The 18,321-nt window shown below is 42.8% G+C and overlaps 1 protein-coding gene across 1 annotated transcript; it reads right to left on the bottom strand.

The window, feature by feature from the left end:
* Positions 1-3,294: 3,294 nt before the first annotated feature.
* On the bottom strand, positions 3,295-8,963 carry LOC121303077. The gene is made up of 5 exons (XM_041233496.1): positions 8,206-8,963; positions 6,525-6,885; positions 5,833-5,924; positions 4,943-5,043; positions 3,295-4,700 (listed from the first exon to the last, which is right to left on the bottom strand). The coding sequence occupies exons 1-5, from the start codon at positions 8,848-8,850 to the stop codon at positions 4,610-4,612; spliced, it is 1,290 nt and encodes a 429-aa protein (XP_041089430.1). The 5' UTR covers positions 8,851-8,963; the 3' UTR covers positions 3,295-4,609.
* Positions 8,964-18,321: the final 9,358 nt, after the last annotated feature.

Below are 18,321 nucleotides of genomic sequence, written 5' to 3' on the forward strand. Positions count from 1 at the left end.
TGGGCTTGGTTTTGGGGCTCCTGTTGCACGTTTTGTTGTGGTTGCATTGATCTGTAATCAAATGTTCTACCATATGTTGCTTGTGCACTAGCTTTCCAGACAGGACTACAGCATGGAGATTGAACTGCTCCCTCCTTCACCTCCCTAGGAGAAGGGGGGCTCCCTCCAGTCCAGGGCAGGCTTGAGGCATGTCAGAATAAAAAATGAACCATCCCACAGGTTTGTACAATGTGAGGTTCCTTTGTGATCCAGTTGGAATGCTAGGATCATTCAGCTCCTTCCATCCACCCCACACAGATCTTTACAGCAATAAACATTGGAATGTTTTACTGCCAGCTGGGAGCACAGCATGCTGGGAAAGGCCGTAGTAAGTCAGCCGTTCTGCTTTACTTTCCAAATAACACAGTCAAGAGCAGTTTGGATTACCCTGTGTTAAAATCAGGTTCCCCTTCTAAACTAATTATGAAACTCTACAGAACTGACTCGGGTAATCCAGATCTATCTGCTTACACTGAAGCGTGGAAATGAACAGGGCAGCTGGGAATCAATGCCAGCAAAATCCAGAACAACTTGATTTCCACACTTCCAGCTTCTGGCAGCATTCAGCATGTGTGCCAAGTTAAAAGAGTGCTAACTACATCAATCACGTCTCCACTACATTAACAAACTGGACAGCAACACCAGTCTGCTTCTGATAAAGAACGCATGGCTGGACTGTGGAAGAATCCTCAGTCATTGACCAAAATTCTACCTGCAGAAACATATAGTTTCCCAGAGCATAGTATATATATTTTCATTGGACTGTAGACTGTCAACCCAATTGCTGTGAATCTTGTACAGCCATGGCCAAAGGTTTTGCATCACCCTGTAGAATTAGCTAATTCTGCTTCTTGAAGTCAAGTGAAACCTGCCTAGTTATGTTACCTTATCATATTGAATTAAAAAATTTGACATTTTGAAATTTAACATGAAAAACTACTGTACTACTATATGGCTTCCTGGTAGACTTAAGCGATATCATTGTGCAATTTCTTTGTTAAATAAAAGATCAAAGTGATGTTGATAGTTTTTATTTTTATTTATTTATTTATGTCTCAATCTTAAAATTCTACGTGATGCAAAACTTTTGGCCTCGGCTGTAGATGGTCGTGCCCTTTTTTTAAGAAAGTGCGCTGTGTCTAAGTGGAAAGAGCGATTGGCTCGTGACAGGCAGCGTTACACAGAGAGCTGGAATGTGGCTTTTGAACAGTGAGTTTCACCCACATGGTGCGGAGCGAGAGTGTGCAGCTCAGGAGAACAGCAGCGGCACTGAGAGGCTGGCCCAGGTCTGCCGCTTGCATAGTTTACTCATCACAGAAGCGCCAGTGAAAGTCCCTCTATTCTGAGGAGGCTATCGATGTGACAAGCCTCTGAGACTGAAACAGCTGCGTGTTTTCCAAAAGAAAGGGGTAGAACCAAAATGATTCTTATTGTTTATTGTTTTTAAACCTAGGTCCCTTTTTTAAAGTACTGTATATATTTATTCTGATATCTGCTATTTTGGGGGGGGGGGGGGGGGGGGGGGGGGGGGGGGGGGCGGGGGGGGGGGGGGGCAGTTCATTGAAAGCCAGAGCTATCAATGCCTGCCTCACAGGTCTGGTATGACATCACCCAGTAATCTGGGTTGGGCAGAGCAAACGGATCACACCCTTGCCTCTTGCATGAGCTTTGAAGAATGTTACAACCAGAACTGTAATTAGCCTTACAATACGCTTCAGAAACACAGCCCTGCCGGAGACTACAGGAATCACCAGGGCTGATGTTTTGACGAAGACGCTGCTAGAATTAGGAATTGACCCCTGACCCTTCAATCTTTGTCCTCCTGCTTCTTATAACAACGCATCACTGGATGTCGTAGCTCATATTGTCAGTTACTTTATTTTTATGCTCAGGGAACACAAAGCCACTGTTACAGGAACAGCGGCTTGCAACCTGGTTCCAGGAGACCTAGTTTGAGTTTGCTTTATCAAACCCCCAAGTCTCCCCTGGCGTGTGCCGTGCAGTGACCTGAAACCTACTCACCAAGTTCATCTTTAGATTGTCTCTCTCTAATGTACAACAAATTAACTGTGTGATGTAAGGCAGACCATATTTTAAAGGTTGTATTACACACCTACAGGTGTGAATAGGGTGTCGGTGCTCAGCCATTATCTGGTAGGGCTTCACTGAACACCTGTGAGGGAACAAGGTGTCTGTCTTTGATTTTGAAAGGACCGCCCCACAAGTGATTACAGAACTCTTCAATGCTGTGCACCCTTTGTTAGCAAAGCCAAGCAGGTGCTTTTATTGCGCTAACATCCCCCGTTGCTTGCTCAAGGTGCTTGTACTGGTTAAGCCAGAACTGCAAACTGTCCCAGTGGGAGCAAATCAGACAAAAATAAAATGCGTTAAACGCGTGGGGGGTGGGGGGCGTTCAAAGTTGTAACCAGATTTCTACTCAATTTAAACCCATTGCAATTCAATTAAAAGAAAAACCAGGTTTAACCTTTTTACAAACGGAGGGCTTGTGGGAAGAACGTTGGGCCTTTAACTCAGCTTTTTGAAAAAACATTTGGTTTTGACTCCTGATTTTGAGCGCAGTGCTTTACAAACCATTATCCACACAGAGACCTGAATGCAGAGGGAGAGAAGGGCAGTCACTGGAACAGCGCAGTGCTTTACAAACCATTATCCACACAGAGACCTGAATGCAGAGGGAGAGAAGGGCAGTCACTGGAACAGCGCAGTGCTTTACAAACCATTATCCACACAGAGACCTGAATGCTGAGGGAGAGAAGGGCAGTCACTGGAACAGCGCAGTGCTTTACAAACCATTATCCACACAGAGACCTGAATGCAGAGGGAGAGAAGGGCAGTCACTGGAACAGCGCAGTGCTTGTTGTGACAGCGGAATCACAGCTACATTCTATAGACAGCATAACTGTGCGTCCAATTCTCACACTTAATAAAATACTGTTCCTTAGCAACAGTCTATCAAACTCATTTATGACATTTCTAACAAAAAGCATTCTCTCAATAACTGACAAGGAAAAGCTTTGTAAATTGAGGCCTACATAATTAAATATTTGTTTACTTGGTTTGACCTTTCTGGGGAAAAAAAAACCCAACAAAAACTGACTATTCTTTCAAGAAGTTGTATTGTCAAGTTGTTTGTGTTTACATTTTCCGCCAGTTGCCTTGGCAACTCACAACAACAACAAAAAAGAATATGGGTCCAATTTTGTTCTCTTTTTGGGGGAATTCTTGCAACATACAGAGAATGAGCTTCCATCCTGGTCTTTAAGATATCTTTAGAGTCTACTAAACCCGTCTGATCCTCTTTAAATGGAATACGAGTTCTGTAATCTACCTGAGGAAAGACCGTCTCTCATAGATTGCCTTATAAATAGATTGTGGCTCACGTGTACATTTGTGAAGTCTGTAGAAGAGAGCTCAGGGGAGGAAACCCAAATACAACTTGAATATTATTATATAAAATATTCACGAAGACAGTTTATGCACTTTTATACTAACTTGAGCAATTTTAGACAAATAAAGATATTCACATTTAGAACAAAATTTATATTTATTGCCATGCAAGGCTGCTTCCACCCATTATAGTATATGGGCAGGGATACATTATGTTACATAAATACATCACATGATAGGTTTTATAAAACAGCCAGATACTTAAGGAAGAATACATGTACATCTTAAAACGATATACAAAGCTGCAGTAAAACATTTCAATACAAAGTGTGTATAAATATAATTCAGTAGCATCTCGAGCAGAGTCAACAGGGTGAAATAAATAGCGATTGTGGACTCCTGGAGCGCAGCATCGTGAGCAAGCTGTATCCTGTATATAATGGATATACATGAAGAACGCGTGTTCTCCTTGATCTTTCTTCACAAAGTCAGGAGTATAATATTTAACTGGCTGTTTTTTTGCTGCAATCTAGAACAGTTTTCATGAAGAAAAGGTATCGTCCCTCTAGACTATGGAGCAGCCTATATATTCAGCAGGGCTAAACAGATATATTTGTTGCTGAATACTAAAATATATATTTTAATATGAGTTTGCATGTAGCCCTTTGCTAATTGAGGTATTTCAGTTTACCTGTTTGTTTCATTATAAATTTATAGCAATGCAGGACCTTTCTTCATAAGGTCACGCTGGTTTAAAAAAAAAAAATAAAACTTTAAAAAAATAAATTAAAAAAAGCAACTTAACAAAACCGAGGCAGTATGAGGCAAGACACTTACAATATAGAAACAGTTTCCTCAGAGCCCTTTTTATAGTGAACTGTTTCACAGAAATCCTTCCTTATAGTTGGTGGCAGGAAATTACACTGGTTCCTCCTCCAAGTCTTAGGAGAAGAAAACGGAACAAAAAAAAACCACACACACAGTAGCTTCTTTGGGTCATTTCATTTGCGCAGCACGATGTCTCAAAGCCACGTGCGATTCCAGCTCTAACCAGTCGCCAATCCTGCTGCTCATTACAGTGCAAGCTCCCTCTCCAACACAAGCCAGGACGGGCTCGGCAGCCTGCAAAGTCCGAGTCTCGAAGGGCGGGTGCATCCTCCTGCTAACACACACTCTGGTTCTTCCCCCTCTTCTTAAACAATGGGACAAACCTCTGCTTAGGACTGGCAGCTTCGGTACTTCGTGCTTCTTGACTACAAAATAAAATAAAAACGCATGAATACATTCGTACAGAACAATGAAAGCATGTGTGATTTCTTGAAGCAGGTGGCTGTACAGTCTGTTCTTAAAGGGTCATTTTGCAACCCTGTGTTACTATCGTTAGCAATATTCAATATTCAACTCAATTTCAGTTGGGGTGCTTTCCCTAGGTAAGTTTGCTGCATTTCCGATACAAGGTGTGCTTGCTTTCCTGGTTGGCCGGGTCAGTTCTTACCTGTGCAGGTGCGTGGAGGAGCCCCTGGTCTCGGACTTCTCCGGTCTTATGTGCAGAAATTTTACAAGGTGCTTTATCTTCCCCCAGTGTGAGCGCTCTGCCTGTGAAACACAGCACGGACGGGTCAACCCTCGACACAGAGCAGATTCTTAACATATTTATTAGAACACACCCCGTTCCTTCTGCAGCTTTGATTTGCCGTGAATATAACATCAAACCATTGGAACTGAACAGCTCGGAAAACTGTCAAACTAGGCAAATTAATGACTGTCTCATTTAATTGATGACTAGGCCACACATGCAGTTAATAGAAACGGAACACACAGCCACAAATGATAAAATGCACAAGACTTTAGAAGTTGTTTGAGGTGCCTAATTAAAGCACAAAGTGGTCTAACATTTTCACACACCAGTGCCTATTGCTTCTATATCACCGATTACTGAGCGGAAATTGAAATTCTCACATGTTTTCATGCAGGGAGGTACAGTTATAGCCAAACGTTTAGCATCACCTAAAAAAAACTATGTAAACATAATTCAGATATTTTATTTCCGAGAAACTACAAAATCATATTCCAGAAGCCTAGTCTACTGGAAGCCATAATAGTAGCACCATATTTCATGTTAGATTTTAAAATGTCACATTTTTTTTAAATTGTCAGTTTTTCATTAAGTATCATGAAAACTACAAAAGCGCTGTGTACTTTGATATGTTAATGTGACATTATTCAGAAGACTTCATTTGCCTTCATAAAGCAAAATTAGTTAATTCTATACGTGGATGCAAAACTTTTGGCCATACCTGTATAGAACAGATCTAAATGACAGGCAGAGGTGTTCTGATAAAGGTGCACAGTGCTGTATACCCTGCAGAGAGAATGTATTCTTACCTTGACCGGGGGGAGGGGTCTCTGGATCTCCGGTAAGGTCTCCAGCAGGTTTCCAGTGCTGATGAAATGGGGTGAAGGTAAATCAGATTCCCCTGAGGAAACAAGAAACAGCCGTGAATATTTTATAAGCAAATGCAAGGGCTGATCACCCAACACCAGACCCAGTTACTGAACGAACCCAGTTGGCTTCTTGTGGTTTTATCATACATAAAAGACCTCTGCAAGAGAGAGACAGAGCCTCAATCCTGACCCAACCCCCTGCCTGCCAGTCCTGGGTCTCTCCAAACACTGCCCAATCAGGTACCTTTTTCAACACATTTTTGGTCGAGAAATGTGGTCTTCTTGTAAGCTTCTGAGTGGGCTAAAACATACAGCAAAGAGCTAATCTGTCACTACATATATAAAACAAGCTCTACCAGAAAATGCAGGGCTAACTACATTAAATTATATAGCTAAGCTTTATAAGAAAGGAACTACTGCCTAGTGCAGGGGTGTCCAATCCCGGTCCCGAGGGCTATTCCACTCCAGGTTTAACAGGTAAAATGAGAGAATGAGCTACTTCAGGGTCTGGATGAAGGTTTTCAATTAAACAATTGAGAAGCGGGTGGGAACAAAGACCAGGAGTGGATGGGCCAGCTTTTAGGGAATTGCCCTTTGACACTGTGCAGACAGACCAGGACGGATGCTCTTACCGAGGGACTTGAAGTTCAGAGACACCTGCGTAACCGAGCGTGACCTCCTCCTGTAGTGGGCGGGGAGATAGGAGTCCTGATTCTGGCATTGGCCGGCCAGATCCATGTGACTCCGTCGGGTCTCCTCCCGATTGGGTTTCAAGAACTCCTTGGCCGCCCCACACAAACAATGCCCATAAAACAGCTCCTCTTCAGAGGCTTTACCCTGGAGCTGGTTCTCAGCAGCCTCCTTCTGTCTCTGGAGAAGCTGGTTGGTCTTTTGCAGCCGGGCTACCTGCTCCAGCATCCTGCACACCTGCTCCAGGTAGCCCAAACCCTGGCTGGAGCCAAGTGGGACCGTGCCCCCCCTCGCTCCATCCACCTGGAAAACGAATACCAAGATTATTACGGATTTAACCAGGAGACTCACCCATTTACAAGGGGGTCCTGGGAACTAAAAATAAGACAAATCGCAATGTAGATAAAAACAGTTACAATGTACAAATAAAAAGAAGCACCAAGACACCACATCAAACTAATATATAACTTTCAGAGATTTTTCTTTCAAATTAAAATGTACTGAAAATTGAATCTAAGGGTTTTGATAGTGCTGTCGTGTGTGCTCTACCAGAAACCTAACTCCACAGTCACCAAGGTATGCCGACAATGCAGCTAACTACCTCCAGCAACGAAGAGCTGCAGCCGCGAGAACATCCCACTGTTTGAAGATTGAGAAAGCCACGCTCCTCCCTTCCCCTCCCCTCACTGCAGCTCTGCTTTTCTGTGCTGGTTTCACTAATCCCTCACCCCAGGAGCTCTGTGCTAATCCTGCGATATCCATTTCTTACATTCCAGACCTGACATCTACCTGGAGGAGCAGGTTTTGCTTGTCAGGGGTGGGGTTGGGGTGGGGTGGGGGGGTCCTGAATAGAATTCTGTGTTAACCCTTCTCTCTCAATCACTACAATTACAAAACACCCAATCCTGGGGGGCTTTCTATATACACGTGGCACATTCCACGACATGACTTCTGCTGTCTGTTTGCCGTGAACTTGTTTTGTAAAGCACTGGGAGATTTTTCAGTGCACATAGAAAAACTGTATGCTTGCTTCTTGAATCGAGGGGTGAGGGTAGGGAATGGGCTATCTTGTCATGTTGTTGAGGCAGAATCACTTGGATCCTGCAAGGCCTGGCTTGACAAAGTTCTGACATCAATCAGCTACTAGGAACTGGACGAGCTTAGACGGGACGAATGACCTCGACTCATTTTATTAATATTGATAAAGATATTAGCTTTTAAAGTTAATGGAAAACCAACAACAGTGTGTTTTCAAAGCACCCATTCAGTGTGTCTGAATGATCCTCAGTTTACCTCAGTGCAAGTACTGAGGCAGTCTATAATATACACCTGAACTGTTGGGAGAGCAATATAAATCTTACTGCTTTTTTATTATATAAATAAAATTAAGCACATGTGTCAATTGGATAATGTGTCAAGCTTTTTTGAAGGTATGTTTTAGGAGTTGATAATGGGTAAATAAATGGTAGGACACGGTAACACCAAAATGAGGAATCTACTGTACAAAACTACCTGAAGATGTTTTAGTGTCACAGTATGTATTGTGATGCCATATAACAAGCCTAACCCAAAAAATGCAGTTTTCTGCAGAGTTCAAGGAAGAAAACGAAATAAAACCCTTACCACATCTCCTCCTCCCCAACACGCGTCAAAGCGGTCGTCCAGCGTCTCGCAGCTCTGGGACCTCATTAGGATGAGCCTCTTCCCTGATCTTCTAGACGCTCTTTTCTCTTGCTCGTCGAAGGCAGCTGTCTGAATGCTGTCTGTATCACCGGCTTCTGCCTCCAGCTCCGAGGTCCCTCTTGATGAGGGTGCTGGAGAGGCTTCCCACCTCGACTCTGTCCTGAGAAGCAACTGCTCCAGCATCTTGCTGGTGGACCAGCTCCTTGGCAGGGTCTTCCCAGTCTCCAGGAGTCCACTGTCGGATTGCCGGGACAGCACAGGGGAAGAAGGGGAAGAATCCTCTCTCTCATTCCCCAGTCTCAGGTCAGACACGCTGGGATCCAGGGAGCTCTCTGAGCCGCCCGTGGACAAGCTGTGCACAGACCCCAAAGGTGTGGAAGGGGAATTATCACTGCTCGCCAGCTCCATTCCCGAATCTTCAGACTCGGATTTGAGGATCCCCACCGGCTTGCTGCCAGAGACGCTGCCTTTCAATCGGATCACCCGCCTCCTGAAATCAGGGCTTCCCTGTTCTCTGCGATCCGGAAAGGAAAACTCCGGCTCCCAGGAATCCGAGAGGGCTCCAAAGCTCCGGTACAGGTTCATCTTGGTGAGAACGACGGAGCTGCCTGGGGACTGTCTTTCTGTGGGCAGTAAAAGGAAGGGAATTGAAGACACCGCTAGGAGACCTGGCTCTTACACACTGACACAGTGCACCTGCGCTGCACGGGAACTACAGAAATGTGTCGTCAAGGAAGAGTTATAAAGCCTGAAGGGAACACGCCCACAAATCAAGAGGCTGTCACCGGGGAACTATTTTCAGGCTAGGAGGCTCAGCTATCTCTCAAAAAGTTAGTTTCCAGATTCATTAACCAACCAACTAGCAGCATCCACTTCAAATGAGATAAGAGTGATAAGCCACAGGGCACTGCAGGAGAGCTCCTAATGGGATGTTTCTGGTAGACGCCCAGGGCATTCCAGCCAAGGCTGTCTCTACTAAAACAAAGGCATTTTTTTTATTATGATTTTTGTAGAAATCGGGTTTGACCTGAAGTTGCCCCCCCATCTCAGAACTAGTTCTTCAACAGAGGTAACCTTACCTGCTTCTCAATAGCGCCTTGGTCGTATCTCGCTATCTGCTAAAGTTTCTGGCTGTTTTGTAATCATTCGCTAAAGCTACTGTGGTTACCATGTGGTCATTTTGGAATTTGGAACCCATAGAAGACTACAAAGAAGTCAAAAGTAGCCAGTTCACCAGGAAGGAACGGGTTGGGTTCTAAAGTCCAAACCTGGCTTTTATTGAGCCCTCGCTATCATTAGGTTTCACAAAGCAAACTGTTAGAATTTGTTTACTCACTTTGTGCCTGCAGGGCCAGCACACGAACATCAACAGTGCAGCACCAATACAAAGAGAGAGTGAAGCAAACCAGAATCAATAAAATAACAATAGCGTCATTCCAAACAATTACTATACATCCAGAAATATATACCTACCAACACACACACCATATGCAGTTTTATTTTTCCAGGGATGAATTATTATTATTATTATTATTACTGCACTAAAAGCCAAGGGAACACAAAGCCACTTTTTCAGGAACAGAGGCTTGAAACCTGATTCCAGGAGACCTAGCTTGAGGCAACTTTGCTGCTTCAAACCCCAAGTCTCCCATGGTGTGCCGTGCAGCGATCTGAAACCAAGTTTCAAGCCACAAAGTGGCTTCCTGTCCCCTCAGCCTTCAGAATCCGCAACCGTTGGTAGATTCCACTCTGAAATGCTACTGTATCCAAACACACACATTCCAAGCCTTTGAGCGTCCAGCCACAGTGCACATGCCATTGCCCTCAGTCATCAATCATTCATACCAGCAATCCTTTACAGATTCGTATGCAATTCAGTAAGTGTTCAGCTGATTCATGGATAATTCAGCATACCTCATACCAACTCTAATGATCAGTTAGAATCGTGGGAAAGTAGCGAGCAGGTTTACAGGAAGGCTGGTCAGTCCTGTTTCTTAACAGGAACACGATGGACACCAAGCTACAGGGCTGGTTTTTGTAAAGACTTTCTGTTGAAAATCAACCATCCGTTATGTGTTTAAAATGTCCAATGGTTTCTTTTCATGCTTTTACCACTGCATTATTCAGAGGCGTTACACATGAGCTGAGGTCATCTGACTGATTGAAAAGTTTGAAAAGTTATTGTAGTTGCTGTTCAGTATATTATCAGAAGCTCTAAATGTATCATTTATTTGTATTTATTTATTTATTTATATTTTTTTGGAAGGCATTTGGCTGTTTTGGAAAAATATTCAAATTGATGGTTATTTAAAAAAAAAGCTCCAAACATGTTGCACTTTACCCATCGTTCTTGTAACTGATAATGCTTTGCAGCGGGCGTTGCTTGAATTCAGAACTGAACAGGCCCTCAAACAGTAACCAGTAATGTTCCTGCAGCTAAACAGCCATCAAACAAGCCTGTTCTCTCTCCCAGCTAACCCACAGATCACCCTAAATATCCAGTCCCCTGCCTGGCCTGAGAGAGCCCCCCCATCCCCCAGACATTAAGAGCCTGGGAGAATTCTGCTTTGGAGAGAGACCACCTCAGCGATCGGGATTAGAGCGAACGCCTGGGTATTTCAAGCAAGCCACCAGCACATATGACCAAATGCACATTCAAAGTGTCTCACACCTCATGTAATCCAGCAAGGGCTATTGTTAAAAATGAGCTCTTATCTGCAGCGGATTACACTTTAAAAACAATCCCAAAATTTCCACTGCTGTCTAGCTGGATCAAATACAGCACCAGTCAGAGAACTCAATATTAATTCAGCTACAGGCAGGAATGCAGTCATATATTATATATAGATATTTTCAGAATTGATCATTGTTTTTTGCAGTTCATTTAAAATAAAAAGAATATTCAAAAAATGAATTTCAATTTTGAATAATGTCACAACACTAATTTAATACTTCAAACGCTATGAAAATAGTTAACAGAGACACAGTTTCTACCCAGTCACCTTTCCCATCCCTGCTTTCTCAAGAATGAGGAAATCCTTGATTTGATCAAGTTGCTGAAACGCAAGGACATGACCGGCTAGTCACACAGGAATCCATCTGCACACTAACCCCTGTGAATTACAAATAGTTTGAATTTTACCAGAACTGGAATTCAATAAATGACAATGATTCTGTCTGTCTTACCAGTAAGGGCTCAGTATAAAAGCGATGGTTAAAAACACAGAGATGGACTGTACACATTAATCCCGTTCTTCAGGATATGCATCAGTCTTTTTGAGGAAGCCTCAAAGCCATTTCAGTGACTATGAATCAGATTTTGGGATTTAGAAGACCATGCATACTGTTTTCTCCACAGTGTGCAATGTTGAATGCTCATCACTCATTAAAATGGGATATAAAAGGGTGGAGATGACCTAGTCTCTCAGAATTTAAATGGAACATTCATAACAAAAGGATTCCATTAACCTTCACGGCTGTGTGTTCTGTAAATTCCATAGGTCTTGAATGCGCAGTTTTGAAAGAAACACATACTAACAGACATGTCTTTATATTTTAAAACATTATAGCTGCAACTTGATTAAATAAATCTCTGTTTGCAAGCCATGCTTTCAGATAGTGATGCACAAGGAGGTGAAGTGACTTGCTCAGGGTCACACACAGTGAGTCAGTCAGTGGCAGAGGTGGGATTTTAACCGGTGACCGTCTGGTTACAAGCCCTGGACTTTAACCACACTCATGAAAATGACAATACATGTTTGCAACCACACGTTTATTTTATAAACCCATGACTCAAGTTAAAACCAGGTAAGAGCTAGCGGCAATCATTTCATTACAGTGGCAATATCAAAAGTAGCTCTGCAGAAATAGACCCCCAGGTGGGCAGACCGGATGCAAAATAAAAAAAAAAATCACTTTAGCGAGTAATATTTACAGCAGCGGCACACATTCGTTTAACTGCGATTCATCGACACATTTACTTGGCGAGACATTAAACTGCAAGTCTACCCTCTCCGATAGCAATAGTACACCTTGGCAAGCTGGAACTATAGTAAACTACACCGTCAGTATCATCGCACTTCGTAGGCAGGTAGCTGCGGCTTCAACGTGCATACTGGTACCCTACCCCGGATAACTCAACAGTCACCCGGCCAGGGGACCCTAGCAACAGCGATACTGTACCTAGTGTGTGGCGAGTACAGTGTGGAAAAAATGGGACTAAATATAAAATATATATTTAAAGAAAACTATACATGGTCCAGAATAATTAAACAGAATGTTAATTATTAAACACAAAAATCTGAATTAAAACAAAGTGATCCATACATTTTATTTTTGTATAGTACAATTACTGTGCTGTCAGGTTTGAGCACAGCCTAGCCCTTCAGTTATATTCAAATTGTTTATTTAAAATTTGAGTGTAAATCTTATGAATAGGTATAATATAACGAACTATAAAAGTGACCGCGTTTAGTGCACAGACGAGAAATGCGCACATAACGGGAACAAAAAAAGGAACCTACCCTTTAACCACAGAGCGAGGCTCCTCTGTTTCCTTAACATCTCGATCTAGTGAAACGTGAGTCCCACCACTCCAAATAAACACAAAATCGAAATCCGCGCCTTTAAAATCGCTCCTCTTCCCAGATAAATGATACCATTTGTAGAATTTACTTAGATCTCTCAAAATGTAACATAAATTGTTGCAACTTTACGCGAGAGTCGCCAAAACAATCCCGTACTTGTACCTAGCGTCTTCTGCATAAGCGGTGTGAAATGATGAAATCACGGGGCGGACAATGCTTCAGGCTCGTTCAAATACGTTTCCACGCTCTTAAATTAGCAGAGCAGGACGCTGCTGTCCCGTTCTCAGTCTGCTGGAATGTGAGTCCTGAGGGATTTGAGGAGTATATTTGGAATGGCACTGTGCAGGGGTCGCCGGGAGGGGTGCGGTCTGCTGCGGGATAGTGGACAATAATTACTTTTTTTTCGTGCTGGCGAGATAAGGCAGCGATTGTGGCACTAGAATGACTTCATTTATTGACAGTCGTGCTCGCAGCTCAGCAGATAACCCGCCCGATTTAATTTACACGTATTCAAAAGCATGCGAAATAAAGCAAAAGGAAATTAACACAAAATTGTGACGCGCAAACATTCGGCCAGGTAATTATCGGCGTAAAACTCGAGCACACAGGATAACATTTCCACGGCTTCCCGCAGGCATTGAAGATAAACATTCACGCTGGCTTTGCTTTATGGTAGTAAATTAAAATACAGTGCAACTTATCGGCTGTTAGGGGGTGTTACCAACCACGCAGTAGAGATTAAGTGCTGGTTTTATCTGCGTGGCTGTAATAATTGTTGGAAAATAAAATCAAAAGATTGGAGAAAGTCGGTATGGGGTCTAAAACCCCAAACGGCTTTGTTTAGAACTGGAGTCTCCAACCCTGGTCCTGGAGGGCCCTATCCAGTAGGGTTTATAAGTGTCTTTACATCATCCCTGGCTGAAGATCTGGAACACCTGTTAATCTTGACTAATTAAGACAATAACTGGTTCAATTAAGTAACTGAGCGATTGGTTGAAACAAAATCCTTTAAAAATTCTTATCTATCTATCTATCTATCTATCTATCTATCTATCTATCTATCTATCTATCTATCTATATATATATATATATAGATATATATTATATATATATATATATATAAAACCACACACACACAGAACACAGTTTACTCTGCATTGTAAACACACAATCTAAAGAAAGCCAGAATAATCACTCAAGAGCTTTCTATAATTAGCTCTTTACTGAAGTGAAAACGGCACTTGTTTCTTATCTGGTTCAAAGGCCAGCCAGTAAGCCAATTAAGCATTAGCTGACCACCTTCAACACAGCATTTTAAACAAGATTATTGAATCTGTGTTAAAAGCAAGGCGGGGAGGGCTTCTCAAATGAGGTCAGCTGCTGGTTCCACCTGAACAGGAGAAACTCCTTTAAAGTTAACAGCACTTTGCAATTAAATTAACATTTGGGTTAAGCCTAGGTTTGGGACTCAAGCAGCTCCTTCACTTTTGATCCCAGGAAAAATTGGAAACCTTATGAGTCTCAAGCAAGCCGCCCGACAGTAGGTGCAGCAGCACATTAGCATCTGAAAGGGGGCTGTTGGACAAACAGGGTCCCTAAATCGCACCTTGCCTTGAGCAGGAATGCTATTCATCGCCAGTGCTGCATGGCAAACCAGCAGGCTAAGCCTTTTCATGGATTTGTAGACCTAATGCAAACCTGGGCAAATACACTCTGGTGTTTTTGTCCAGGTTTGCAGAGACACTGTCTATAGTTTGTAAGGGGTGGGGGGGCACTGATTTTCTGGGGTCATAAAGCCCATAACACTCCACAAGGTGTAATGTGTACAAATACTTTATTAGTGGATCTCTGCACGCCTCTACTGCACTGAAAACTCTTTTACCAATCCTGTTTTTTTTTTCTTTTATCAGTAAAACTTTATGATTTCTGTGTCATTTTTGGATTCATAATTATTTATTTTTGGTAGAAGGAGCTGTCATATATCACAATGAGTTTTCATTCCATATGCATTCCAGTTCTTGTGCACATGAAATCAAACCGCTGGAACTGAAAAGCTTGGAACATTGTCAAAACAGACAAAGGAGCGAGAGAGAGAGAGAGATTTGTAAATCCTTATGAGATGGAATGCAAGTATACAGCAGTTCCCTTGCACACAAAATGCCTCCTTATGCTGCATGCACGGCGGGAGCAGGAGTCCAGCTCACAGCGGGACTGGTTGATATCAGAGGGGGGGAAGGTCTTGGGTGTAGGGTGCTGCAGCTTAAAAGCAAAAACAACAGCAGTTTTAAGGGCCCAGGTCCCAGGAGAAAAGTTTCTACACACTGGGTGCAGAAACTAGGTTTAGTGACATCGCCATAACCTTTGACATGCGTCCGTGGAGTCATTAACAGAAGCTTTTATTCAGGGAGATGGGTCACCCTCAGGGATCTGCATTTCATTTACAAATCTACCCCCCCCCCCCCTGGCTCTTCTGCCAGCGCAACAGCCCGGTCTGATGGGACACTTCCAGTTTCTAGCTACAGATAAATGGCCTTCACTCAGCTGCACACCATTGTTCTCTCATGCTCTCCTTTCTCATGGTGGATACGCTCCTCCTGAGAGAAAGGCTGGTCCCTCCAGCCAAGGGCAGGCTCGAGGCATGGAAAATGACCTGCCCCCCCCCCCTCACCCCTGAGAGAATATATATGTCCTGCTGTGGCCAAAGGTTTTGCATCACCCTGCAACTCTGAAACCTGCTGAACAATGTTAACCTATTGAATTACACCCCGCTTTGTAATTTAGTAAACAAAAAATCTCACAATTGCAAAATGTGACATTTCGAAATCTAATCCTACTGTGCTATTGTTATGGCTTGCGTTATTTTGTTTGTTTGGTTTTTTTTTTTTTGCGTTATCATGTTGTAATTTCTTTGATTGCAGGAAGATCCAAGTTATATGCTTATATAGGTACTTCAAAACTAAATTCGAGGTGATGCAGAAATGTTATTTTATTTTTATAGTATAATTTGCACTAGCTGCAAACTGCACTGTATTTAAATATAGTTTTTTGCACTGTAACCCTGTACTGTCCTGTAAGCCACTTTGAATAGAAGCATCTGCCAGGTAAACTAATAATAATAATACTCGGGCAAAGGCAGATTTAGAGAATAAATGATCATTCAGCGAGGCAGCCACACACCATAGTAAGGGCCATTAATAAAAAGCAGTTGAAATGCTATTTTAAACCCGTCTCGAAATCTCACCCCACCTGGCATGCTGGAGAGGGTAAACAAGGTGCGCCCAGAGAACAGGACAGTGACGTTCCTGCGGTCACGTATCACGCCTCACCTGAGCACACCTCACGAAGGCTTTGAAAAGTAAGCGAGGGTGCAAATGTTATCCAATCGTTAATCTGTTTTGGTTTGTTTTGTAGCACCCGTTTACTAGAGTACAGAGTTATTTTACTTCACAGAAACAACGGTGCGAATGGCAAATTAGCAAGCAGCAGAAACGTCAACGTCTTCGTTTGAAGGTGACTAAATCGAGTCTTTGATGTGAATTATCTGTTTAAAAATCAAAAACAAAAAACAATTGACATCGACTTTTCTGTTGTTGGTTGAGAAATGGTTGCTAAAATGGTGCTAATTTCTTGCAGAATTTTGTAACAGTTAACGAGGTATGATAAACTTTTTGTGAATGGAGTGGAAATTGACACTTTGCTTAAAACAAAATAAACTGCAGCTTATTCGGTTACATTTTAAATAAATTACCGCTGTGGTGTTCCAAACGTCATTATGAATTTGTGGCATCTTTGTTTATAGTTATTTTCAGCACATGCAATAAATACAAATACAAAATTACCGCAGCATTAATATAAAACCACGTGTCGGGCGTACAGTAATTGCTATTATTGATTTACACGGCATTATTGATTTTTTTAAACCTAGAAGTGACAAACGACTAACTTTTAACGAGTAAACAAACAACGCTTGCGATTATAAATGATTAACACAACGGCCAATAAAGCGGAATGCAACTTTGCGGACCGCGGTGCTGTTCTTTCCTGGACAACACGGAACGCACAGCTTTCCACCGGCATTAGGCTTTGGGACTCAGACCAAGTCAAACAAGGGAAAGTAGGCATGCGCATTTACGCATCCTCTCCGCCTGCTGTAGCAGTTTCTGTTCTAGGATTCAGCCCCGGACCTCGCCAGACCCGTGCTGTTTGAAATGGCCTTAAACATTCTCTGTAACTCAGCAAAACGCCCTCAGCATTGATAAGGCGACTCGGTAATAAAACGTGATGGTCATATCGTGATCCTGTGTTAAACAGTGTCTCATATATTATTCAACTGTATTTATAAACCAAAGCCCTTGTTCACCCCAACAGAGTGGGTGGTCAGATATTTGAATGTTAAATGTACAAATGGCTTTTGTTTGTATTGAATTAACATTGGCTGCCTATGTGTGTTACAGTGTAACAAGGGGTCTGACAAAACACTGCAAGCCCCTACCATAGCAGTGTCAATAGGGTGTGCCTGGAGACAGGTAACCCAATCAATACCCGACTAATGATAATGTCTTAATATAACATGGGTGGAACTGTTGAATATTGGAATCATATCGGTCTCATATGAAGCACAGCACATACTGGTGCTGTTGATGGAGTGGTGGATTGGAGGGTGGAAGGAGCCTTTCCTTACCAGTCTACCAGCTCACCCCTCCCTGGCTGCTACAGGACGGCAGCTAATCCTGAGACTAGGCTGCCCATCCTAGCTCTGTGTAGCTACTGGGATCTGCTGACTAGATCCGTATCGAAGGTGTTATCACTGCTGTGTGCTGCGAGTGTCTCAGGGTTAGTGGTCTTTCTGTGGCTTTGTTGTAGGGTTCATGGTGAGATCAGATACACACACCCTTCCACTGAAACTCCAGCAGAGAGGGAGAGTGGACAACCCATACAGAACACAATGGAGCTCAGAATGATGAAACAATGCACCAACCTATCGCGACCAAGCATGCATGCCACTCCTCTAGCATTTCACAAGAGGAGTAATTTGCATCAATACAGCAACTAGTAAAGGACAAGGGGTTTACAAGACAGGAGCGTTGTCTACAAGTGATGGTCAAAAACTGGTAACACTTTCTGTCGTCTCTCATTGTGTATCTACATCTCACTTAGTAAATCCGTGTTTGCTTACACAGAATTACAATGTTATTATTAGGAGGCTGTGTGGTCCAGTGGTTAAACTGGGATGTATAATGAACAGGTTTCATGGTTCTGCCAATAAAGCAAACCCAGTCAAGAACATTCACCCTGCAAATGAGCTTCTGACAGCAATACGCAGGGAACCTCTTTGGAAGAATGTTCTTTCAGGACAAGACAAAGCGGATCGCATCTCTTTGAGGAGACTGGGAGTTCATTGAAATGCCAATACCCTTGGTAATAAACGACGCAATATAAAATGGCTGTCTTTGAATTGTGTGTTCCCGCC

Source organism: Polyodon spathula, chromosome 31 (assembly GCF_017654505.1).
Source record: "Polyodon spathula isolate WHYD16114869_AA chromosome 31, ASM1765450v1, whole genome shotgun sequence".
Taxonomy (NCBI): Eukaryota; Metazoa; Chordata; class Actinopteri; order Acipenseriformes; family Polyodontidae; genus Polyodon; species Polyodon spathula.

Excerpts from the sequence above, each read along its gene's own strand:
- LOC121303077 (XM_041233496.1), bottom strand. The coding sequence starts at position 8,850 with ATGAACCTGTACCGGAGCTTTGGAGCCCTCTCGGATTCCTGGGAGCCG. Across the intron at positions 6,886-8,205 it reads GTTGGGGAGGAGGAGATGTG|GTGGATGGAGCGAGGGGGGG; the intron begins GTAAGGGTTTTA and ends TTCGTTTTCCAG. Across the intron at positions 5,925-6,524 it reads TCTGAACTTCAAGTCCCTCG|GGGAATCTGATTTACCTTCA; the intron begins GTAAGAGCATCC and ends TTGTTTCCTCAG.